This window comes from Malurus melanocephalus, unplaced genomic scaffold (genome assembly GCF_030028575.1).
Source record: "Malurus melanocephalus ecotype Western Australia unplaced genomic scaffold, MMel_1.1 scaffold_54, whole genome shotgun sequence".
In the NCBI taxonomy this organism is placed as follows: domain Eukaryota; kingdom Metazoa; phylum Chordata; class Aves; order Passeriformes; family Maluridae; genus Malurus; species Malurus melanocephalus.
This window is the reverse complement of record NW_026623286.1, coordinates 861630-888273: the sequence shown is the minus strand read 5'-3', so window position 1 is coordinate 888273 and position 26644 is coordinate 861630. Positions and strand designations below refer to the sequence as shown.

At 34.9% G+C, this 26644-nt stretch overlaps 1 protein-coding gene across 2 annotated transcripts in view; it reads right to left on the bottom strand.

The window, feature by feature from the left end:
- The window catches only part of VPS13A (vacuolar protein sorting 13 homolog A), a 102351-nt gene that overhangs the window by 26218 nt on the left and 49489 nt on the right, over positions 1 to 26644 (bottom strand). For both annotated transcript variants that reach the window (XM_057365558.1, XM_057365559.1), the window contains exons 36-54: positions 23677 to 23801; positions 22649 to 22818; positions 21903 to 22123; positions 20529 to 20761; positions 18068 to 18160; positions 17246 to 17602; positions 16320 to 16421; positions 15208 to 15366; positions 14822 to 15083; positions 13792 to 13952; positions 12614 to 12717; positions 11032 to 11329; positions 9503 to 9898; positions 8606 to 8710; positions 8372 to 8518; positions 3930 to 4058; positions 3117 to 3250; positions 1563 to 1692; positions 978 to 1213 (exon numbers count right to left, since the gene is read on the bottom strand). In XM_057365558.1, coding sequence (XP_057221541.1) covers positions 978 to 1213; positions 1563 to 1692; positions 3117 to 3250; positions 3930 to 4058; positions 8372 to 8518; positions 8606 to 8710; positions 9503 to 9898; positions 11032 to 11329; positions 12614 to 12717; positions 13792 to 13952; positions 14822 to 15083; positions 15208 to 15366; positions 16320 to 16421; positions 17246 to 17602; positions 18068 to 18160; positions 20529 to 20761; positions 21903 to 22123; positions 22649 to 22818; positions 23677 to 23801 — 3562 coding nt within the window. The remainder of the gene's footprint in view (positions 1 to 977; positions 1214 to 1562; positions 1693 to 3116; positions 3251 to 3929; positions 4059 to 8371; positions 8519 to 8605; positions 8711 to 9502; positions 9899 to 11031; positions 11330 to 12613; positions 12718 to 13791; positions 13953 to 14821; positions 15084 to 15207; positions 15367 to 16319; positions 16422 to 17245; positions 17603 to 18067; positions 18161 to 20528; positions 20762 to 21902; positions 22124 to 22648; positions 22819 to 23676; positions 23802 to 26644) is intronic.

Genomic DNA, 26644 nt, shown 5'->3' with positions numbered 1-26644 from the left:
AAAAAAAAAAAAAAAAAAAAGCAGCTCAATTTCAATAGTACTGCCATGCATTTTCCAGGAGTTTGACAAGCCATCAGTGTGTGACAAAGAAACAATACCAACTGCAAGCACTGCTAGACTAATGACTACAGATGACTACTCCCAAAGAAAAACCAATGTAGTGAAATATCAACACCACTGTGAATCTAGGTAATTACCTGCCACTTTTAATGGAGTGTTTCCACTGTCTAAATAGTATAGCATAGTTTCTCATGTGAGAGCAAGGAGTGGAATTTTCTAACTAAATGATAGATGTAGCTATGTGAAGTATATGTGTATGTGAAGTTTATGCTTGTTTGTTTTGCAGTGAAGCGCAAAGAATTAACAAAGAAAAAACAGTTCTCACTTTGTCAACCTCATGACCTCACAGAAGTTTGTGGATTATGACAATTATTAAGCAAGCGTCCCTTGAGGATTTTAAAGAGCCCCTATTCAAATGTATGACAGTACACATTTCTTAAGCATTACATAATTTCTTTGCTGCTTCCCTCTGAAATGTTACAGTGGGAAACCCAAGCATTAGAGCCCTGGATCACCATAACCAATCAACCAAAAGGAAAAAGCTTTTGCATCAAAATTTCCAAAACAGAATTCAGCAACTGTTTCTGTAGTGAAGATAACAAAAACCCACTGACACAAACTATCCACAGACCTTATTCCTTAAAGCTCTATTATCACTTATCTAACTAAAAGGAAATACTTCTCTTGATGTATGGGGAAGTCTGCTATGTAGTTACAAACACATGTTCCAAAATCACATACATATATATAGAAAACGTACGCATTAGTACAAAGAACAATGTAAACATTTCCCTCAACAGTAGGAAATATAGGTTGGAATATTATTAACCCAGACTTTTGCATGGCAAGCCAAAATGAAGTTCACAGAGGGAAAATATCTGAAGTTAAACATTTTAGATCATTGCACCCAAAGCTACCTTGTAATTCCAATGTAGGACACCTCTTGTCTTGTAAAATTATTAACCAATGAAATTCCAACATCTTGCAAAGACAGAATAATTTCTTGTTCTGCTAGTTCTGCTTTTACACTTTCATACGTCAATTTAAATACATTCTCATCTTCAGTGATCAGAACAATACGCTGCAAACCTTCATAAAATGACATTAAATAGACTGCTTTTCTAGGATCCACACTGAGTATTTCCATTTTGTCCTATAAACAAGAAAGAGAAGTTTTAACAACTCTATTAATTGTTCTACCTCACAAACACAAAAGTCTTAGCAACACAACAATGCTAGACTTTTTTTAAGGTACAGCAGGAAAGTTAATCACTTAGTTTTATCACAGCCTCTCACCACACACAAACACTTTTCAACTGAAGACACTGCTAATTGGCACAAGCTCTGGCAAACAGAGTGTTGTTACTGTTCTGCGTTTGAAGCTCATATATGAGACTGGTGATCATACTCATTAAATACAGAGTTTCAGACATACATTGATGAACAGACATACAAATATAAAATTAGACACTATAAAAGGAGATTCTGACAAAAAAATGTACCTCTTTTGGGGCAATTTCCTCAATTCTATTTCCACATCTCCATTTCAATTTCCTAGATCCTGTTGGGTCTGCCCAAGTATACAGTACTGCCTTATTGGGCTGTAGGCAGTCTTCCAATTCACTGAGGGAGCTAGAACAAAGTAATTTTAAATTCAAATGTCAATGAATATTTTGTGTCAGACCTTTGCCTTCTTGCATTTCAACAAGAACACTATATTTTCAAGTATTGAAAATGAAAACAAAAATAATATTATGAATGAAAAAGTATGCACAAAATCATTCTCAGAACAGTAACATGAACAAGGATTTATATTTCAAAATACATACATATACTTTAAATAGAATATAAATACTTTAAAATATATAGAGTAGATTTTAAATACTCATTTTCTTCTCCCCTTGTGATTAACATTTTCAGAAAAAAGTGTTTTAAACTTCATTCCTCCTCACAGTTAAAAACTGGCAGATTTGTCTTCTACAGCTCTCTGAAAGGAGAGGACGTGGAAAGATGCTGGGATCTTGTAGGGATCCATCCCTTGTGTCCAAGCTGTTGCAAGGGAGGTTTAGACTGGACATTAGGAAGATTTTCTTTCAAAACATTGGAACAGGCTTTTTTGATAGGCAGGAGATGCCCAAGACCTTGATTTGGACAATAACCTTAATAACATGTTTTAGCTTTAGATCAGACCTGAAGTGGTCAGGCAGCTGGACTAAAAGATCATTGTAGGCCCTTCCAACTGAAATATCATACTTAATTAAATTACACTAGGGATGCCCACAATTAATCTAAAAAGAAAAAAAGATAAAAATTACTAATCTTTAGAGAAAAAAACCAAACAAAACAATCTTATTCTTCAGAAAAACAGGATGCAAAAATGATTTGACTAGCAGCTCCTCCACTTCTCAAGTAAAAATTTTAAGCAACACTGCTCTGACTGACTGAAGGGAAAGAAGAGTAGAGGCTTTTGGCTGTTTGCTGCAGTATGGATTTCTCAGCACTGYGCAGTATCTATGTACAGTGGTGAAGCATTACAAAGACATTACAGCTTGAGAACAGAACAAGCATAACTATGTGCAGGTGCAGAACTAAATATTCACTGACTGCAGGAAACTAATATTTGTTAAAATTATCTTAGTTTTGGCCTGGCTTGGCAAAATTTTTGTAACTGCCTCTCATTTTTCAGTACGTTCCCTCATATCTCACATATCTTTAACACATTCTTTCAGCTAAATCTCCTTTGTTATTTATTCTGCACAGCCAGCACCTTCACAATTCCAGAAAAGCAAATTCTTTGCCTCCASCAGGAATGCAGATGTCAAGGTCACAAAATTCATACAAAAAGACAGCACAAAACAGCTCACTCGTAGAACTACCTAGCGCTATACAACATTGCTAACAATTCATTGTTTTCATTTTACTAAACAAGAGATGACAAAATTAAGACAGCCATTTCTTTAAAATAGAGTTCTTTAGAGACTGCATGCCTACAGCATAGGAAATTACAGTTCACATGACTCCATGCGAACGTCCACACTAAACTTCTTCATACATACCTTTGTCCATATTCAATAATTTCCTCTTTAGTATGGTTTATCAGCAGAAATGGAGCTGCACCATCATGGTAATCAGAAAAGGTAATTACTGTAGAATGTTCAGTCAGATTAACATCCACTGCAATTCCCCCAAGCTATCAGTGGCAAAAATGACAAAGTAAGTAACAGTGGAATAGATTCCAGCAAAGCAAATGTAATTTAAATATTTCAAAAAATGTCTCCTCTCATCATAAGATACAACTCCATGTAGTAAAACTAGCAATTTTACCATATATTCAAAATATTTCTATTGTCTAAATACTAGGTAGCAGGTAGCACTTAGTAATTAAAACTATGCAGGAGTTCAGTACTATGAATAGTTAGGCTGGTAGTACAGGAACTTTTCTTATACAGTCATACACATTCATGTCCTCAAAAACATTACACTACAAAAACCACTCACACACTTAAAGACTACTGCTAGATGAGACTATCCATAACATACAAATAAATTTAGTGGAGTCAAAGTTACTTTTCAGAGCATCTTAGTGTTACTTTAGAACTAACAAATACTTCTCAGAAAGAATACTCGCAAAACAAACTGTGTTTTAGCTTCTGCAGAATTGCTTCCCAGAGAACCACTTAAAACAGAAGACCTACTTATATCTGTGTGTACACATACAAAAAGAAAGCATGAGAACATTTCCATAAATATAATCTTTTCCTCAGTTAAGGTTTGGCAATACTCAATTGCATGGGAAAACGAAGTTTTGACAATGAAAATGAAACACTGATTTATACTATTTTATCTAACCCCTGAAAGCAAAACATCACCTTATTGTCCAAATGCAGTAAAAGACAGTTTTCTTGCTGATCAAAATTTATCTTCTTTGGAGGGAGATCAGAATTTTCAACTCTAACAAGCAGTTTGTTGGCATCGTTTTCAGGCCAAAAGGGAATGCACTATGAAAGAAAAATCAGAAATTTCTAAGTCAGAATACAAATGAGATGTTAAATGCCATTCAGGTTAGCYTAAAATTCATCTACTAAATTCTATCCAAAAGTCTATCAATTTGGATCAGAAATGCTATTAAAAAACCCTAAAAGCAATTACTTACCTGAACACAATATAACTGAAAKGAAGTCAACAAATAATTCAGACTACAAAATGAGGAATTAAGGAGCAAAAATGAAAACACTAAGACTCCAAGTTCACACAAAGAAATACATTTAAAATTGAGAAAGTACAGAAATTCCAGAGTATAAAATAGCTACATCAAAAATTTCAAGCTTGCTAGAAAAAGGAAAAAAAAAGACAAAACTGTTCTTCCATTACCAGACCCTTTTCCAAATAAGTATAAATTTCAAATCAATCTTACAATGCCAAGGAATGACAAAATGGGATACTTGAGTACACARGATATCAGCTACCAGCAGTTCTTTTAAAAGCACTTCATATATATTTAAAAGTACATATACACACACATATCTATGATGTTGTAAAATATATATAAATACAAGTATGGAGCATTAGGAAGCTAAATCATAGAGCATGTTCTGTTATTCATATTCACAACTGAAATCATAACCATTATGGATTTAAAAATCTCACAATCTCTCTTCAGTAATTTAATTGCTAAATGGAGACAACCACGAGGCAGAGAAGACAAAAGCTTTAATCATAACTAATGAAAAGTCTCWAACTAATTAACAGAGTCCGGCTGCAAGAACAAGCTATGACTAACAGTGACTCTCAGCTATTAAGAGACAAACTCTGTTTAGATAAATCATCTTTCTTGTATTWCAAACTGTTGACATGCAGCATCCCAAATTTTAGAACCACCTTTCTCTAGCATAGGTTAAGAAATGAGAAGTCCATATTTAATTGCATCTGAATCCTAGAATTAATTCTTCAGTGGTGAAAGACTAGTTCACCAACTTACCATGCCACTAAGTTCCCTTTCCCATTGTTTCTCACACCACAGGAAGCAGGAAGACAAAGGAAAAAAATATAGTTAAACGGTAAGACTGAAGGTGTTATTTACATCAACATGTATCCCACAGACAAAGGAAGTTTAAAYTGCCTTGTAAACCAGCATAAAACACAGCAAGTCAGTTTCAATGTGGAACTAATTGAGCTCCGATGAAATTCAAGGAGATTCAGTCAACAGCAAACTCAAGTTCAAACTCTAAACTAAAATAAGTAAAAAGGTTGGCTAAACAGGATGTTACAGAATCAATTACAGAGAACTGAAAAATTAATTTTTGTAGTCGACTTTCGCCACACACTGTGTCACATAATTACACTGTTTTCAAGCCTTTTATGACACGCTTCCTAAGTGCTTCACTAGATTTTATATTTATACAATTTTGCTTCCACAGTGGGATTTTAATATTTAGTCATGGTCCTATGAACAGTCTTCACCAGTCTTCTTTCTCTACAGATATACATTGATCAACTGCCTTGCACCATATATAATTCAAAGGACTGTCCTTAGCAATCCTAAGGACAMTGCACTCTAATTACTATCTGACAAATTCTATTGCAATCTTTGAAGAACAATGCCTTTTTCTAAAAAATAGTGATTAAGGTTTCTGATACATTTACTCCTTTCCAGACAGAGAAGACATCACAGAGGAGATTGGTTCTACATAAAAATTACCTTTTTTCCTGAAAAGACAAGTTATCTGTCACTAAGAAAGAAGAGTGTATAAAAAGCCAAACCAAAACAAAACCAGCAAGAAAGTCTCTGCTTTACTTAAAATGATAAAAATAGAATGGGGAGAAAGGAGACAGCCAAAATCTGCACTAAAACTTCAGCAAGCTGCTTAGTTTTTTGAAGATCAAACTAATGTAACACAGTTATATAAGAAATACTAAGAAAAAAACACAGGAATTTATTTAAAAATAAAGAAAAAATATTTTTCAAATAATSTAGACTAGCAGCTCCCCATCTCAGCAACAGGATCAGATGGAAACTTGCTCCTGCAAATTGTTCTGGATTAAAAACAGAGATAGACCAAAGACAGACCAAAACAGGCTGGACACTACCTACATTTAGAAGAGATGAAAAACATTGGATTAGGCAACTGAACTACAAAAGAACAACCCTGGCAGACCAAGTAGTCACAATATGGATTTTTACAGACTGCCTGATATATCAAAGGGAAAAATATYGACACAATGTGAAAACAGGATTTAGAATGGGATAGAGACTCTTCGCTTGACCTGTACTGCTCTATCTGATAAACTGCTACATCTAACTTTATTTTAAAGTTTTCAGGAGTGATCCTAAGATCCACAAGTCTTCCCTGGATACTTTATAACTGAAARGAGACTAAGATCAATTAATATGATTATGAAACACTAGGAAACATTGGCATTTGTTTCGAAAATCCTGTAGACATAAGAATACAAAAGCCAATGTGGTAAACCTACAGATAATATATGCAGAATGTATTTCAACTATTACTTTTGAGTAGTTTTTGCACAGATTTCCAAAATTCCTGTAAATAATTCAGCTATTCTAATAACAAAGCTATAACAAATATAAACAACAAAWTAAGAAATAATACCATCTGACTGTGTTTCCTAAGAGTATAAAATTAGATGTGGAGTTGTGCATACTATACATAAACCTGTTGTCATTTCAGACCTTTACCAGTGAACYAGATGAGGAATCATACATTTAAGGAACCCCAAAACTATATAAGGCGAAGCAAAAGTTTGGTTCAGAGGAACATAAGAATATTAGGAAATAGAACAAACATGTGGGCTTATGTCAAACAGTCCATTGTTGAGTAAAAGCAAGGAAACTTTTTTTAAAMTAATGTTAAGCATCATGGGAATCTGAACTGACTTCACCATTCAAAGATCCAAAAATTTTTTATGTGCACTTAACAAAAATTACAACAGAACAACATATCACTTTCAGTAACTGAAAAAATGCTATTCAAATGGCATGTCTCTAATCACTATCCCATGAAAGATAATATGCACAGCTAAGAAGCATGTGCTGAAGGTACCAAAAATGTAATAGAAAGATCTGGTTAAGAATCTGAATGAATACATTCTTTTAACTTTTGTAATTAGGTTTGCAAGCATTTTTGGTAACTACTTGGAGTATTTACAGTGATGACATTGAGGTGCTGGAGTGTCCAAGGAAGGACAATGGAGCTGCTGAAGGGTCTGGAGCACAAGTCCTAGGCAGGGTGGCTGAGGGAGCTCGTATTGTTTACTTTGGAGAAAAGGAGTCTCAGAGGGCACCTTATCATTCTGTACAACTGCCTGAAAGAAAGCCATAGCAAGGTGGGGGGGGTGGTCTCCTAGCATCAGGACCAAAGGAAACTGTTTCAGATTGCACCAGAGGACATTAGAACAGACTGGCCAGGGAAATGGTATAAGCATTATTACTGGGAGTGCTAAAAAAATTATGGATGTGGCATTTGAGGATCTATTTTAGTGGTTAACATGGTAGTGTCACACAATTTGTTAGGCTAAACTCAGTTTTGGATAATGGTCTCTTCAAGACTCCTTGGAAGGGAAGGGAAAAAGAGATTTCACTCTTGCCAGAGGGCACTATAGATCACTTAYAGCTTTAAGAAACCTCCAATACTACCCCAAACAAGCACTGCTTTTCCTACATGGCCAGGAGGAAGGCATGATGGTGCCAAGACTCAACACACACATACACAACAGAATTGCATGATACTGCAGTGCAAAGAGCCAAGCTGCACACCCAGTCTGCAACAGTCTGCCTCCRCAGCCCTAAACCCACTTCCACACCACCTGGCCTGAGGGCCAGGGGTCCCTTTCTAGGAAGTAAGAATTGAGAACTTAAAACCAGAATTGAGACTAGATCCAGAAGAACAATTTGGATCTATTTGAAATGATGCACATGAGGGAAGTTCGTCCCATACTGAAGTGGTTTCACGTATATCAGGTCACCCAAAATATTCTACCACATACCACTGCTAAACTGAATAGAAGCTCCAGGACCACTGCAGAGATAATACAATAATAATCCAATATAGTAGAGATCTTTTTCTCATACTACTTATGATGTAAGGTGACAATAAAATTTCCAATTTTACACTATGTCCGCATGCAACACCTGAGAAATGGTAAAGGACACAGATCGTGTATTGAAAAAGCATGAAACAGTCAAATATTGTCACTGAACACTACATATGGCTCATTTTTTCCATCAGTGAGTCATCARACCGATTTTTTTTCTTCAGAGACACAACTTGGAATAGTTCCACTGTAAATTTACCTGTTGCAAAACAATGGGAATCCACTTTTCCTTGCCTTCTTCAGCTACTTCCAAAGTGTATTTACTTCTATTTGAGATCATAAAAAATGGAGTGAAGGTTACAATTCTAGTAATATTGAAACTGCTGTTGTTTATGGTGACACCAACCTGTGAACAGAGAGACATTATTTTAAGTACACTCTTACCCCACTTATAYCCTGGAAATAATAAATTTGAAAGACAATTTTAACTCACTTGATATTCCATTTTATGACTTTTGCATTTTACAGAACCATGACTTCCAACAGTATCCAGTGAAAACTGATCCGATAGTTCACTGTCAGTTACCCTAAGCTGCACCTGTGAAGAAGCACCTTGAATTAATTTTCAATTTAGAAGTCATTGACAACATTGGGAAAAAATACACACAGTACACACAAATGCAAATGGAAACACTGCTATTTCTATTGAAAGTCATAGAAATACAATTGCCAGCATCATCTCACAAATGTATTTTCAACCATGCTTAGTTACAATGTATGTGGAATAAGCATTGTAAATACAAGACATTACAGAGAAAGCAATCATATAAGGATCCTTTAAAAAACGAATCATAATTAAAATTTCAAAGGAAAATCAATGCACTCTTGCAATCTCTTTCGTATCATTCATCTGCCAGTAACATTCAGCATTAAAAAAACTCAGCAAACTCAGTGAACTTAACCTAAGGACTCTGTTAACCCAGGACCAATCTACCAACCATCACTGCAAGCATTTATTTTTCAAGTAGCTTTTACTTTTTAAGTACCACAGCTTTACATTTCCTATGGAATTTCTATGTCTTATTTGGAATGAGAACTTCTACTGACACAATTWAAGTGTAAAAGGAAATTGTTTTATTTAGAAAACATTTCCCAGTGAACTTTTCCTTTGAAAGTGAGGATCTCTTTCTTAACATCATCTCTGATAATGTAAATTTCTTATCTCAAGCATATCTGACAACACATTTATTTATAACACTGTTTTTAGACAGAGATATTGTAGATCGCATGCCATTTACAGAGCATAGGATAAATAAATTCTAAGTGTAAAAACGATTTCATACAACAACATAAAGGAGTGCAGAGCACTCAGGTTTGCAAAATACAGTACCTTGTTATTTTGGAGGAAGTTCTTAGGCTGGAAAGAAAAAAGGAGGGGCTTTTTGTAATCTGGAGGATGCTTGCGGTGAATACCATCAGCTTTGTATTGTAACATTCGACCAGTTTTATTCACCATCCAGTAGGGACTGTGAACTGCTATAATCATCTGCCCAGTTGTGTAGGTCACATGAACAGCAATATCCAGTTCAGTCTTATCCAGCTCTGTGATACAGTAAAATGTTGTGAAGCTGATCTCAGGTAGATTACTTTTTATATGGTACTCGCTTTTCCAGTTTTGATCAAGATAGTTAAGCAACTGCAAATCTAGTTTTGTTTGGTCCAAGACTGCATTATGAATCTGGGCTGAACATCCTTCTTCTAGAGCATCAAATTTGTTCCCATTTCCCTTAAAAAAAAGCAAACACCAAACAGAGTTCATTTACATGGATCACCAAAAAAATTCATATCAACTTCTATTTTTTAGATAGTTTTAAAAATTAAGATACAAGTTCTTGAGGCACAATGTTAAAGTATCTTTTGTTTTATTTAATTATGTTACTTTCTTAAACATCTACCTTAAAGCAACATTTTGCAAAGAGAACCCCAATTCATAATCATCAATATTTAACCTCAAAAAGCCCATCACCAAATTCATGCACACAAATGTGCTTCAAGAACAAATTCCCTCACAATAATTTCTTCATTAAATTTAAATTTGTAAGAGACACATTGAGAAGAGCCTGTTACTTCCACACATCTAGTACAAGCTATAGTCTCCGGTCATAGTAATTGTGTATTTGTGAAAAAGTTTTACTATTAGATTCTACTATTTCAGTTCAAATACTAAATATTATGACCATCTGAAATACATCTCTTTCTCCTAACTGTATTTMTATTATTCTAAGTCTACATCAATAAGAAGCAGGATACAATTCCATCAGATCCATGGAGTGAAATGCACAGTGCTGAGGAATCAATGCCTACACTGTGTGTTTTTGGTACTTTACTCAAGATTGTATTTTATCTGTCACTGGAAAGAATTCCTATTAACAGTCAAAGTGCATCTAATMATTTAATTTCATCTGGAAATAATCTGAAGTCTGGCACTTGGCAGCAATTCAAGCCAAAACCTGGCAAAAAGGCAGGCCTGTGAGAATTCATTAAAAGCATGCTACTGCTTGAAGTCAGAGACTGCACATAAAATGCTAACATAGGATGACCCACTTGAGGCAGTCTTCAGAGAAACGTTGCTTTATTTAATTAGGCTCAAGTTGCACTTGAGCAACTGACTCTAACCAGGCCAAACTTGCACAGTGTGAAATTTTACTTTACATATATGTCTAAAGTATGGCTTAATAACAGCTCATTTCGCATTCTGACAACATTTCATTTCTGTAAATACAGACTTGCCATTATAAGGTCTGTGAACTTGCTTCACAAATACTTCAACAGAATCCCTTTCTGTTCTAACCTCCATTTCAACCAGCTTTCCTATTTTAAGTGGGAAACATCACTAAAATTCAAGCATTATGTAATCACCTCCACAGAATAAGTTATCCGATAAGGAAGAAGATTGCGGAGAAGAACAGAAGGCCATAAATGCACAACATATGGAAAATCCCATTCATCTTCTGCACATAATGAAGATGTCAATGAATCTTTTACAGGAACAATATTGATGATAAGTGAGTGGTTACTTGACCTCTCAGACTGGCATTTCCTTTGTAATAAACTGTCAACGTTTTTCATAATTTCATCAAATGTAATTCCTTCACACATATCATATTCTCCAGTCACTCCACTTTCATTGGGTAGTGGTTGCAAACTCAGTATGGATCTGTAAATGAAAACATTTTTAGACATTTAACATGAGACTGAATTTTTCAATTACAAAAAAGTACTATGCAACAGGGACAGTCCTATATTATTTGGATTTATGAAGATTCCTAGCAGTAATTCATTGCCTGCCTTTATTTTAATTAAAAGAAGAATCAAAAGATAGACTGGATCCCAAAAGTTCATGCTATTGTAATGGCTGGGATGTTTTGTTTCATGCTGTCAAATACTTCCCATTCAAAGAAAGGGTTTGGAGAATTTTATGAAGAGACTACTGAATTTCCTTTTAAGTACTGATCTATTCCTGTTCCAAGTAAAAGATTTGGATCAGTAACTTGCTCCTGAAGCAGATGTGCAGAAAGTGCCCTTCTTTTCAGTCGCATAACGCATCAAGTTCATGGATTATTTACACACATGGCTTTTATAAGGCAACGGCTTTAATCTAACACAGCTGCTCCTGGCTGAAGATTTTTTTTTTGTTTTGTCATGTTTCCTGACTGCCTAGTGGTTCTCATCGGTACAATGAATTAGAACATCACTAAATCTTATTGATGAAATGCAAATGGTTACAAATATCAATGAATTCATGAATCTACAGTAGAAAGTAACCTAAGGAATGAAAAAGACACACAACTTCTTTCGTAGAAAAATGAGTGTGAGGAAAACAGAAGAAAAAAGTCTCTGCAACCATAAAAAAAACCCCAATCAAAATAAACCTACCTACCTACCYAGATGACAGTTCAGCTAAAACAGACATGCAAAGTCACTGCAGTTTTGTTATTAAATGTGTTAATACATTCAATATATATAGAATGTATTATAAGGTGAGTCTTCTTAAGGTTGGCGAGTCTTTTTTTACATCTTTGATAGAGTTTAAGTGTATTACTTTCAATCTTTTAATTCAGAATCAAAATATCAAAAGATGCCTTTTCAGAAAAAAATAAGCTGCACTAATTCACTAGACATCACCCCACTAAGTGGTGTACCACATAGATCACAAACAATGTGTACCTGAAGTACCTGAACTCAGATTCTTAAAGTAGCTTAGCTAATTTAACTTGTTTCTAGAAATGGATTTCAAAATACTTCCAATTCAACAATGAAATAGTATTTTATTTAACTCACACTACGTGGTCTGAGAAGACCCTGCCCAACAATGACAGCATAGTATTATTTAGATATTAGGAAGCAAAGGGAAACAATTTTTTTTTGCGTAATAGTATGGATACAATAATCAAAAATGTATAAACACAATCCACAATAAAAGAAAAATACAATAAAGTACCTGTAAGAGGAAAAGGGTATGTTGAACTCATTTGCTGGTGAAGCAGTTCCTAAACATCTTCCTTCTTCAAAAACATTTAATGGAATTGAAAAATGATTCCTTATCTATGTAAAATAAAAAGCCAGCAATTCCACACATTAGGAAAAACTGGAAAGGGAAAGTACTTTGAACTTAAAAAAGCAAGAATGAGAACTCTTGTTTTTCATCTTATCCATTTACCATTTATTAAAGGTCAAATATTTCAAAAGAATTGTCTCTAAAACAGCAAATCTTTTAAAATTATCTGGTTCTGCAGTTGTGCATATTTTATTTATGAAATAAATAACTTCAAGGAGAATCACAAGACTCTGAATACCAAAGACAAGTAAATCTCAACTATATGGTGACTTTCCAAACAATGATTTCCTAAAAATATAATGGATACAAGATTCAAAAATCCATATGGTGGAAACATAAGTCAGAAGTTTTAGGTTAAATCATTAATGTCCATTATCTTTCAGGGGCATTAAGTTATCCTTCTTGCAAACATTATTTTTTATTTATTTCCAGGTTAATTAAATGGCATTAATTACTACTTTCTTAGAAAAAATTTAGAAAATAATGAAACAGTAAATTTGGTTATTAATCAAGTCATAAACCACCTTGAGCAAAAACAAAAAACAACTGAAATGTAACAGGAACACTATGACTACAGAACACTAATATCTGGAATCATCACTGTATCTGTAAACCATATAATGTCTATCAAAAATACAATTCAATCAAAAGACATATACTCAAAGGTCTCACCTTTCAACTGACACTGTACAGAATTTAAAATTAATTATCAATGGTATAGGATATAAGAAAATGAAAAAATCTGATTGAAGGATAACTTACAGAACCAAGGTAAGATTAAAAGACGTTTGATTACTTCATACAAAGCAAATAATTCAAGACTAAAATTAGAGCCAGTATTAGTAAACATTACTAATGAATTAGCCTGATCCAAAATCTGATTAATTTCTGCCTGCATCCAACCCATCTGTCACCTTGATAAAGTTTTTTGTTCTTGAAAAATCAGACATAAAGCGAAGTTATATGGAGCATTCTGGTATGTTTTTTTAAATACATTTTTTCAATGTTTATTTAAAGACATTTTCATTTACTAAAAATTTATTTTATGTATATATAACGACCTGAACAGGGGAGCGTATAGTTATCATCTTGCTTCCTTCAACTGTGTCAATTTGGCAGACAATGGATCTTTCAACACCTGACTCCTCATGTCTCACTTTGTAAATACATCGACCCACTTTTGTCAATGGAATCTTTTCCACAGCAGAATGATTATGAGGACCTAGAATATACAAGATGATACATGGAACACTCAAAATGAGCATAAAGAAACATTTGAAAGACAAAAATGTGCATTCAATAGAATTTTTTGTCATTCAATCTAATAATATAAAACCATCCACCAGATGAAAAGGTACAATCAGTACTCTAAATATCCTGATCTTGCAGTATTACTAAGGAAACAGCAAAGATTCTTCTCTTGCCACAAGACATAGAGTAAACAAGTTAATCACACAAATATTTAAGTGGATTTTGCCACTACAGATAATATTAGTGCCTCATAAGAAATGTTTGCAAGATGTAATAGCTTATTAACTAGGAACAGCTCTTACATTGTAAAAACAGTTCAACTAGTACATCATATAGTTGAGTTTCAAAAATGGCCAACTGTTACAATAAATCAATTCAAATTGTAAATACATACACTAAACTTTAATTGCAGTTTTAAACTCCAGTTTGTTCAAAATTATTTAAAACAATCTTTTCTTAAAAAACATCTGTCCTTAAGATTAGACTTCTATAAATACATATACACAGGACTCAATTATAAAACAAAAAAACTATTTTGAGGAGCTGAATTCTGAAATAACAAATACATGCAAACAAATACCTGACTGCAATAAAGGTAWGTTAGATAAATTATTTATCATAGTAGTAAGCCTATGCTGAAAAAATTAAGAAGCATGATATATATAACTTTCAGCTGTAAAGGCTTAAGCAGGGTTTCCAATACAGCCACATATCTAGAATTCAAAGAAACATTCATTTCATGTTAGGTAGTCCTCCAATACTTATTGACCCGTACAAGACACTGTTTTATACATAATTAACAACTACAAAAACAGAAGATGCATGAACTTTGGAACTTACAGATCTGAATGTAAAATCTCTTGCTACACATTGTTGTCATTGCTGTGAACTGGTCACTCTCATTTTTAGTTCTGACAAATTCCATATTTAAATTCTCTCCATCTTCTAAATGAAATATTTTTGCTCCAAATGCAACATTAAGGACACTAAAGGAATCACTAGGTGAGACAGTGATGGGAAGTCCTAAAGCATTTTTTATTACAAATGGTGCTCGGTCTTTTTTGAAGATGTCTGAAGTTTGACTAGCTGCTTCAGCAAATGCCTGGAAAGAAAAGAATTTATATAAAATATAAACTGAGTAAGAATTCACCAAGAAGATCTCTGATGAGAGATCATTACATTCATTTAGCTATTCTAACACTGCACAGTTAAGAAATCTTTCTTACCGTGCCCAAGTTACTCAGCATTTGCAATCCAAGCTTGGACAGCGTAATGTTGAGCTGGTCTTTTGAGGAAACATGTATTACTGTTTTATATTCTGGAACTTTGTAGGTCTCTTCTTCATCATCATCAGATTCAAACAGCGCTTTTTTAGCCTTCTTCATCTGAAAGGAGAATTTTAAAGAATTCTTATCTGCCCACTCAACCTGTAGGCGCAAGTTTCACCTCAAGACTCTCTAWGTCTCCCTTTCCCATTTCTATGTCCTGCTATGGTTTTTCTTTCCTTTATGTATTTCCAAACACTGTATTTTATATCTGGACAAGAAGACATGAGGTTTGATTCATTATCTTCTACCTATATCCTGCATTAGGTCTCGTATCTTTCTGGAGAATTCTTGGGGATATTTTTAATAGCATTTTCTTAATTGCAGTATCTCAGTCCATAATCTTTATCCTTCTGAGGCTACTGTTGAAAGTTTTTTGATAATTATAGTCCTAGGAAAATGGTAGGTTTTCAATTCTGAGCAAACTCTCAGGTTAAAAATATTTGAACAGTTTTGAAAAAGGTCAGAAAATAATAAATAAAATAGTTAAGACAGCAGAAGAAAGAACAAAAGGTACCTCCCAACCTTAGATAAAGGTTTATCTACTTTGAGAACCTAGACTATTTCCATGAAAGATGAAAATGAAGTGGTGAGAGCACTATTCCCACAGTACTCTTGGTACTCAAGCACACAGTCAACGGGTAACAGTTTTTCCCAATATATTTCTGCTACACGTGCTACTGTAGAACAAGCAGCAGTGGTTTGTCTTTCCAAAGTCATTTAATACACCAGTAGCATATGGCCTAATAGACAAACTGATACAAAGCTATTATGACCATCTGGTTCAACTAGAAGCAAATTTTGCCACCTGAAAGACAATATTTAACAGATCTGTGAGTCTGGAGCTTTCCCAGTACAAGAACTAATTTCATTCACTACTTGGGAAAGAATTCTCAGTAACCAACAAAAAGAAACAACACTATTAGATTAGTTTCAGAAATGAAAGATGGAGAGCATTTGTTTTCCCTAAGGTATTGGAATGCAATATTTGAGTTCAGCTTTGGAAACTATACCTTGATTTCAAGAATCCATGGCTTGAATAAATCAGTCTTCTCAACTTCTAGTGGTTCAAGTAAAGGCTCCCACACACCAAACATTTCATTAAAATAATGTACCTATCAAAATCAAGAAATCACTCACGAATTTACATGCAACTTAAATAAAAATTCTGATTTACAAATATATTATTACTTTGGTAATATAAAAGATTGATAATCAGATTGCACTTTCAGCTGCCAGCCTAAGATGAAATAACTGCATTAGAAAAATAAATGAGGCAACTAAGTCTCTATTGCTAAGACTCAGTTCCAAATAAGTGGTAAAATGTATGTCACTTAAAATACACTTTTGGCTTAAACGGTAGGCACTGGAATTCAAAAGCACTATAAATAAGGAAAAATCCACCTACAACCATCACTGAATTTTACAGTACTAATTTCCAAATATAAGTCAGTATGGATGTGATATGAACAATACTGGTACTACATTGTATTTTATAGAAACAAAACATGATATATTCAACTGTAATATTAACTGAAGATTTTTACAGTTAGTAAGTCAGTTGCTTCTCTCCAAGTCAGCTGCCACTCTCCAAGTCATTTGAATAACTGGAGAAGCTAGTACAAAAACAGCTACTTTCAGACAGAAACATTTAATACTGATGCAACAGGTCTTCAGGAAYGTGCCAATGTGAGGCTGCAGAACACCAGTTACTGTGCCATTAACAACATTTCATCTGATATATTAGATTTTTATTTTGATTTAACTGCCTTAACACCTCATTCCCACTGTGTTCCCACAACATATATCTGCAGCAGTTTAGCTATCAAATATATGGGCTATTTTTCTTGTTATTGTCTAAATAACATGTATATAATGTTTAGACAATAGGGTTTAGAATTCTARGAAAACTTTTGTTTCTTTATGTAGGATTCCTTACCTCTAGCTCAAGACAAGAATGTAAGTTGATTAGAGTACTCCAGTTCTTGACTTCTCCAACAAATGAGGACTTGGCTAAAAGCATCGGTACAGTTCTGTGTCCAACCCCTGCTTCAAGTGTTATAAGAACAGATTCTACATTAATTTTCAATGACTCTCCTGTGGGAACCAGTTCAGTGGTTGGATTTTTATCTTCATTTTCACTCGTCTCTTCAAGAAACCACATTTTCAGATTTTTTATATCTTTTTTATTCCACAAGTCAGGAGGAATTTGATTGATCTCTTCTTCCGCTGTTTCTGTAGTTTGATAAAGAGCTGATGTAATAGTAATTACTGTGTTTATAATTATTGGTGAAACCTACAAATAAGAAATTGAAATAATTGGAAATGAGAAGCCAGTACAGAAACAGTTTCACATAAAAAAGCACAATGAATACATCACAATAATAAAACACTTCCACTTTCTACAAGACTCTCTTATTTGAAGGTATTTCCCTTCCACAAGCTATAGTTCAATCCTGTCAGATTTTCAAYCCTGCCATATTTCCACATGAAAGCTTTCTAAACTCCATCATTCAATGATGCATCTGACTACTTCAAAACTTATGTCTGCACACCAGGCCATTTTATAAAATACAGATTTCAAAACCGAAGCATAGTGACACAGTTGTTCATTTTCAATTTTATTTGTTTTGACATGCTAAACAGGTGGGCAACCTAATGCAGAACAGGAACAATTTTCCACTTTGGTAATTCCTGAAGCAACTTCATAGCCTGATGACCAGGAAGTACAAAACTAAAAACACAATAAACATCTACTTACTTTTATTGTTAGAGATTTAATTGTTAAATCAGCTCTTTGTGGATCAGTACCATACTGTTTCATTTCAAAGAATAAGTCACAAGGCTGCAATACCTATACAATAAAGTAAAAACATATGCCATATAAATGAAAAAAATTCAAACCCATACTTTTAAATCATACACATAAAAAGTACTGAAAGAAAACTTACCATTATTTTGTTCTTCAAAATAAAGAAAACTCTGAATATTAATAACATGTTGAAAGAAAAGAGTATCCAGAAGCAAGACCTCAGCCATTCTCAACCATTCAAGATTCAAAYGTTAGCTACTTCTGTAACTCCATTTTTCAGGTAAAGTCTGCAAATACCTCCAATGCAATGACAGTGTCATGCAAAAGTCTGCAAATACCTCCAGTGACAGTGTAGTCACTGCCATGCCCCTGATTTTTGAGAACCAGATTTTCAATTGCAACACAGCAACAACACAGTTACAGTTTTACTGAAGAATGATGTAACTGAGTAACAATCACTCAGTTCCAGATTGSTGCTGCAATCAGTACCTGCACGTTTTCAGTTCCTAAAGTACACCAAATCTAAGGTACACTATAAACAAAATCAGTGCAATGTCATTAATAGAGCACTCACATGTAATCAGACTCTACTGACATAGAGTACAGACAGGAAAATTTGCTCTCCAATTCCTATGTGAGATRGTAAGTTTTTAAAAAACTGTAATTTTAAATCATATTGATTTTGCAATCTTTTCTGACATCTCTGCCCGTATCTGGATCAGTTGCTGGAGTCATAGAAATACTCTGAATCAGTTTGACCTAACTTTTCCCAAATTAGTTTGGTCTAGTGGAATTTGGGGTCCATAATAATATTTTATACTGTATTGCTCAAATTCCTTTTTTTAATTTATATTCTGTGTTACACTCAGGAATAAAAAATAACATATTTCTCTTTAGATCAACGGACATGTGAGAAACATACAAAAACCCCTCATCACTCATGTTACTTTAAATCCAGAGGTTAGTTTCCCGATTTGGTGTCTGCACATGACACTTGGGGATGTCACACTTTAAGAGTGTCTAAGGTGGCGCTGGGTTGATAGGTGGACTAAAAGATCTCAAAGGTCTCTTTCAATCTTGATGATTTTGTCATCAAAAAGTTGATTTCATCCAACTCAATTTCCAAGACTGACATTAGATTGTTTACAGAAAACCTGTGTTCAGAGGTTTGCTTACATACATGTTTTTAAAATGAGCAATTATGCTGCTACCTGCAGGGAAAAGTCTCTTTTTTTTTTTTTTGTACTCTTCTCAAGAACTTTCTGAATCTTTCAAGGAAGGTAGTGTTTTAAGCATTAAAGCTAGTGTCCTCTGAAGTTTTTTTCTGTATCTATAGCACAAGCATTCTGTCAGATTCAGGTCTTTTTCTCTGTTTCTACAGTCTGAGATAAGAGATTCCATCAGAAGGTATTCCTGTAAGAGGGAAAACTTGGTGTGAAGCCTTCCAATAGCTTTCTACAAAGTAATTAATATTTATGGTGCATTTGCAAGTTACAAAAACGGAAGTCACACGACTTTGTATTGTTATGGCAAATGCCTCACTTTCTAAATTACTGGATTAAYATTTTAGTGCAACTAAAGACTGTGTATACCCAAGGAGTAAACTGAGGTGCTATGATTCCACCTGAAATTGGAACGAAGGGGAAGCCCCAGTCCTTTGTGTTCATAGCTATGACCTTTCCTATGTACTCCATAAGGAAGCAGGCATTAACAGCGAGCTGAAAAGACTTGCTTTTCAAAATTCATCTCTCGTCTGAGAACATTGGTAACTGTTGGATATACAGTCAATTTGAAATTTTTCTCTGATGCAACAAYATCATCACAGAGTTATCTGAGGTACACTCTGCTGTAAAGGCAGAAAAGCTGTAAGAAACTCCAGGAGTCAATGCACTTCCACCTGGTCAGTAACTATGAAGTCTGATTCTGTTGCCAAAATATAAACAGGAAACTTTAATATAACAGATGTACATATCTTAACATTGAAGAATTTATAAACAACATATGGTAACTAAACTATTTCATAACATGCACTTCCAATTATTTTTTGTGACAGTTATTATCTTACACAGCCATTTAATGCAAATTCTTATAATTATAAAATTCCAAATTTACTACATTGCATTTGACATAGCCTACACTTATAAAATTCTGTTTATTTGGCTTTACACTTTACTCCTTCGTGCTCTTTGCAGCTTGTCATACAAAGCAAAACCCAATGCCACAAATCAAGATGATGCTTTAATCACATCAGACAAAAGAGAATAAAATCAACAAAATGTTGACCTCAAAATTGTACTCATCAATCTTTAACTATATATTTCAATGATGAACACTTCAGAAATAAGTTGTATTTTAGCAGTATAAGTTACACAACACCTTTTAAATACACAGTGAATGGTTGCAAACTCACCGTAGTTACATTCCCTTTCCTTTCCTCTGGAAGAAATGGACATGCTTTCATCTGTATCTCCTTAACAGCAGCTGTCATGTTGTGCCTTTCAGGACTATTTTTAATGAAGATCTCACACTGAGTTGTAACCACCAATGCAGGAGCATCACTTCTTGTTAAATCACCCACAAACACAATCTCTGGATTTTTAACAACAATGTTCATTTCCATCGTAGATACAGGCTGCGCAGGTGCTTCAGAAACAAAAATTATATTTGTTTAATTCTTAAAAGATAACATATTGATTTTTTACTTGTGATTTCATTATTAATATTTAATAATACTTACTATAGCTAATCATATTAATTACCATAATCATTTAATTATTGTAACTTAGAGGGAAGTTTTACATATTTAGTGGTAAAATCTAGCATAACTGGTTTCAGTAAATTTATAGATCCCTGCAATGGACTTATTTCTAGGCTCTTCACTGCAGGCAAAAAAAACATTTAATATCTAATTACTCTTGGGTACAACAAAAGATTCCACTAAGCTTCAGAGTCAAAATGAGAAGGCTAACAGTATCACCACTGTTACTATCTCTGACATTAACAACTGTATCAGCTTCACTCTATACCTACATCTGCCAACCATGATAAGGGTCTTATGAAAATGATAGGCACATTTTCTGATCTCAGGAATAGCAAACCCACATTTTTCCACGGGACAATAACACAACATTTACTGATGCTTGATGTAACCACTTGCAATAAAAATATACATGCATATAAGACTTCCTTATCATTTAGATTTTGATCATCAGCAAATAATCACAGCAGCCTGGCTGAGAGGGACACAACTATGATATTCAGGGTATAGGAAAAMAACACCAAAAAGAACCAGAACTTGCTTGGTACACCTGATGTGAACTACCTGAGGCATGGAAGCATAAAAAGACTATTTCCTGCTCTGATGCTTTAATGGACCAATTTTTCATGTCAGTTACTCAAGCTAAAAGTCTGTTCTCTGATGCAGAGAAAAATACACATCAGTGGGCAAGTGAAGTGAAAACATTTCTAGGCAGCAGTGTCAGGCAGGCCGATTCCATGTGAAAGCATAATATAATATGCTCCATCATTCCTTCCATTTTATTTTAAACATACATTTTTAGGTAGTAAGACTACCCTTCATTTGGAAACGAAGACTAAAGGTCATGAATCTATTTCATGATGCAAAGATAGCGACATCAATGGTAACAAGAAGCTGTTCTATATACATAAAACCAGGAAGTAGCATAAAAGGAATATTGTATTTTTTATGAAGTATTACAATACTAAAATTAAACTAGATTGAAATACAGATTTTAAACTATTTCCAGTATATACTGGTTTATACCTTGGTCCTTTGAATGTAATGACTGTTTGGTATGTCTCTGTGCAGCAGCACTTTCTGCATTTGCCTTTAGGAATATATCTGCTACAGTAATTAGAAACTCCATGCTCGCACAAAGATATATCTCTTGAACAATGACATCAAGAAGAGTTCCATCTCTCCCCTGTTTGTAGTTTATATCCACCATAACTTTTTTTTCAAATCCATGTTTCATTTCCACCATTCTGGAAGACAATTAAGGAGGCATTTGATAAAAAATTATTAAGCCAGCCACAAATACTGAAAAACATTCAAGATTCTCATTCCAGTTGAAATACATTAACAAGAGTGAATTTCAAAAGTAACACAAATAATTTTAAAACATCACCTATAAACAAGCCAAATCATCATAATTTCTCGAAATTATGATTTACATTGAAAGTCCTATATTGAGGTTTGTTACTATTCATGAAACACCATCACAGTCTTACTTAGCACTTAATTAAATTGGAAAGCAGAATTGTTTATTATGTGTGTTTATTAAATTCATATCCAAAGTTCAATTTATTTCATTTTTTGTATCTAGCATTTATTTTGGTCTCTCATAAAGTTACATGGAACAGAAGCCAAGTAAGAAAAGTAAATCCACAGTAACAGGTACTGTAAGGACCCCTACACTAAAACAACTGCAGTTTTAACAGAATTCTAATAAGATGAAAACATTAGGAACTCTTTGTCTAACAAACAGTAAATTATATCAAATTACAGACCTTGGTGTAGCCTTCTGGATTGACTCTCTTTTATCATCTAATGTACAGTTTGCCAGCTTGACTGAAGCATTCATTGAACCATCTGATAACATTTTCAGAGCAGCTGATATCAAAACTAATTTAAACTCTGCAAGCTTCAAAAGGTCATCTCTTTGATCAGAACTGTTAACCTGTTTAAATCAAATGTTTGTAGATGTGGTTACAGGTAGTGAAAATAGTATCTGGATGTGATACAGTTTCATTCTAATTGATAGTATTTCCAATAATAATAAATAAACTCACTGCTAATTCAGAAGACAACCACAATATAAAGAGAAAGAAAACTTTAAAAAAATGAAGATTTACCTTTGTACCATCTTTCTTCTAAAGCATGCTTATGTAAGTGAGACACAATGCTTAAAGAAAGTGATGCAGTGTAAAGTAATGGTTTGTTTTATGTAAAAACACACAGTGTATGTAAAGGTGACAAACGAGAAAATAAATGTTGTCTCTTACAACCGTGTAGTGTTTAGCCACACACCAAAAAATTGTTTAAAATCTAAAATAACCTAAGTTTACAATAAATTGCAAACTTTGAGTCAGAAATCTGGTGACAAGTTTTTTATCTTTAAACCAAGATGAATATAAATTGTTCTGCTGACAAATTTAAAAATCTTTCTCCACATTTCTGTATGAATCCATGTTCACATATGAGTGTAACCAATGAATGTTTCATTCCTCTGCATTGTTTTCTTCTACATTTTATAGAAGACTATATTTTAAATTAATATAAAATTTCATCGTATTTTTAGTCAGATGACAGAAGATGCCAGAAGATGTATTATGTACTACCACTGGTTCTTCTGTTTCCTGCAATATGTGCCAAGTGATTTAGCTAAAATAGCTGTTTTATAATTTCCATCACACTTGTTATTATTGCTAGAACACACTTTCTCTACTATAAATTAGCCTATTCTTGTTCAGAACTTCCAGGATGCTAGGCAACCCTAAAGCTGTTGATTTATCTTTGTAACCAAAATTATACTTACCTGTTTTGAACCTGGACTATACAATACTAAAGTCAGAGAGTCAAATCTGACATCCAGTTTTAGCGTCGTTTTTATTTTCATAGGTGAATGCATTTCTACCACAGCTGATGTCACAACAGTTACTCCTTTCAGAAATCAGAAAATAGTTAATATTAMGATTATCTGATTATAAATAAGTAAAAAGATAAACCAAAACAAAACATCCTCATTTCAACCACAAAGACAGCAATTTGCCTTTTTTTCAACAGATAAATCCATGTACACTTAATATGCTCATTATGCTTTCTGTAACTACTTTTAGCAAAACGACACAATTTTTGAGAGTATGAAGCACTACCCTTACATGTAATTTCTGCCATCTTTAAACCATAAATGTACAACTTCCCCATGATGTTATACAGCACTGTGTGCAAGAACATTACAAATTTACTTTCATCCTCATTTGCTCATTTGCCACATTTTAGCTGTTTGGCACATCTAATAAAGGAATTCAACAAGAGATGGTTTTCTTAACTTCACTTGCTTTTTTCTAGTGTCTGCTGAACCATCTRCGGGCAAAGATATGTACTGAAATACTACCAACTTTCAGGGATGCCATCATTAAAACAGACAAACAGATCTACATCTGAACAATGATACCAGTATATAAAGGAATGAGTGCAACATGGCAGGTTTCCAAAGCTGGGATGTTACCTACTGCAGTCAGCAGATCTTAAGTGCTGCCTTGCATTATGGCCAGAAACAAGACAGTCCTCACATTAAAATGTCATGCTCCAAAATTCAGTATGGTGGCCCAGCTGCTCCTATTTATTATCTTTACTGTCAGATAAAGCTCARACTACAATGACAAGATAATAGATGCACTGGCAGTCGAATGAACTCATCAGCTGGTGAGGCATGCAGTGACAGCAGCAACAGAAGCAGTGGCTACAGTTAATTTGCAGGGCAAAACACCTCAAAAAGCCTGGCAGGGGGTTCCCAGAGTCAGGAAAACCCAAGAGTGAGGAGAGACCTGGCAGGGAGGTTTAGGAGCTCTCATTAGTGAGGCTGACATGGTGAGAGCCTTGCCAGAGCAACCAAGGGAGATTTAAATTACTCTAGAGAGCATGAGCAACTTGAAGCACAGTGAAAAGGCAGGCAAAACAGGACATGGCACATCAGAAGGATGTGGCACAGCCCTTGGTGCAGCAGTTCACATAGACAGGGCACGTAGGAGGGCACAGCGACCTTCCCAGCTCCTGAGCAGAGCTCACCAGGCAGTTTTCACCTACCCCATGAGAAGACACAACAGTGGTCTCCATACAGCCAAAAGCCATTGCTAGTAGGAGATTGGTAACCCAGAACGAGCTTCCTCAGATGCATGCAGCTGTCCAGGTCTGCAGCTGCAGCGAGTGATGGAGCCTGGCATTAGCACCAGAAGGCAGAGGAGACTACACTTTGTGCAGTGGGACAAAGCGGWTGATCTGTTGAACCTGGTAGTAGATCTTACAGAGGCAGTGGACAGGCTGAAGAGTTATCAGGGAGTGTGACAGAAAAACAGACTAGTGAAAATTCCTGACAGAAATGCAGGAGACGGGAGTTCAACAGGAATCAGAGGAACTCCAACACTCTTGTTTCAAACAGAAAGAAGGGATTTAAAAGACAAGGGGAAAYGGAAACAAGTCCTTGCTGGGGGCAGAAGGAAAATCACCTCCCTTGCTTTCTCAGGTAACCTTACAGAATAGGCATGAGGCTCTGGAACTTGAGAGTGAAGCAAATGATAGTGAAGGTGAAGGTCTATCTGGGGTGTCGCCTAGAGCAAGTCAGTCAACTAGATGCATCACAATTTCAGGTTAAGGAGAGAAAGAAAAGTAATTGCTGCAGGTGGCTCACTTCTGAGAGGAACTGAGGGCCCTGTATGCCAACTGGAAAGGGAAGCCTGCAGCCCCCCAGGGACTCAAATAAGAGATATTACTCGGAGACAGGATCTGGAGCACATAGCAGTTAAGCAAAACACTACAGAACAAGAGCTTTGTTACCGTTGTAAAACTCCTGCTCTCTCCTATTACTTTAGCTAACCAGAGAAGGATGCTGGAATGAGTCAGCTAAACTAAAGGTGAAAAACAAATTACATAACCCTGGAAAGCAAGTGATAGAACATAAATGCTCACACCACAGTGTATGGTGGTTGGTTCTGACCATCGTGTGTTCCAGGTGTGATTTACGATGGTTGTTAAAAAACTTTGTTGCGCTTCACAAGAATGTAAACCTATAACAAGCCAAAATTTTTTTTACACCCAGCTGTAAAAACCCTGGGTTTTGCAATACACCATTTCCTCTTTCCACCTGCCTGAGGGGTCCATGTCATTTCTCATCACTACAAGAGCAAAAGTTGCGTTCTGTTCTATCCTGTCAGGAAAATCATGCAGATGAACTGATTGGTAACACAATTCCGTGTTATCATTAGAATTTTGGGGTTTTTTTCCATGAGTCAGTTCATGGAACACTGATCCTGCTGGCAACAAACAGCATCCTCCTGCCTCAAAGGGGAAAATGGATCTTAACTCAGGGCTTGTTAAGAGAGATTTAAATTAGATTTGAAGCGGGATGGGGACAGAGCCATAAGGTGTGGGAAGTGCAGAACTACAATGACCACCCAAGCAGCCACAGGAGGCTTATGACGGCATACATCCAGTGARTAAAAGCATCCAAAGATGTAACCACAAGACAGACTTATGGAGCATCCTTTGCAATATCAAATACTTCTATAGTGTCTGCACACAAAGACTTACCATATGGAGAACAAACAAGAGGAACAAGAAACGTGTGTGCAAAGGACTCTGACCTCATTACAATGACAGATGTGGTGGGACAGCTCACATGACTGTAATGCTGTCATTAAGGACTGCCTGCTAATTTAGGAAAAGCTTTTTCTGCAAGGCGACAACTGGAATGTTTCAAGCTCAATGTTGCTCATCTTGGGGGGGGG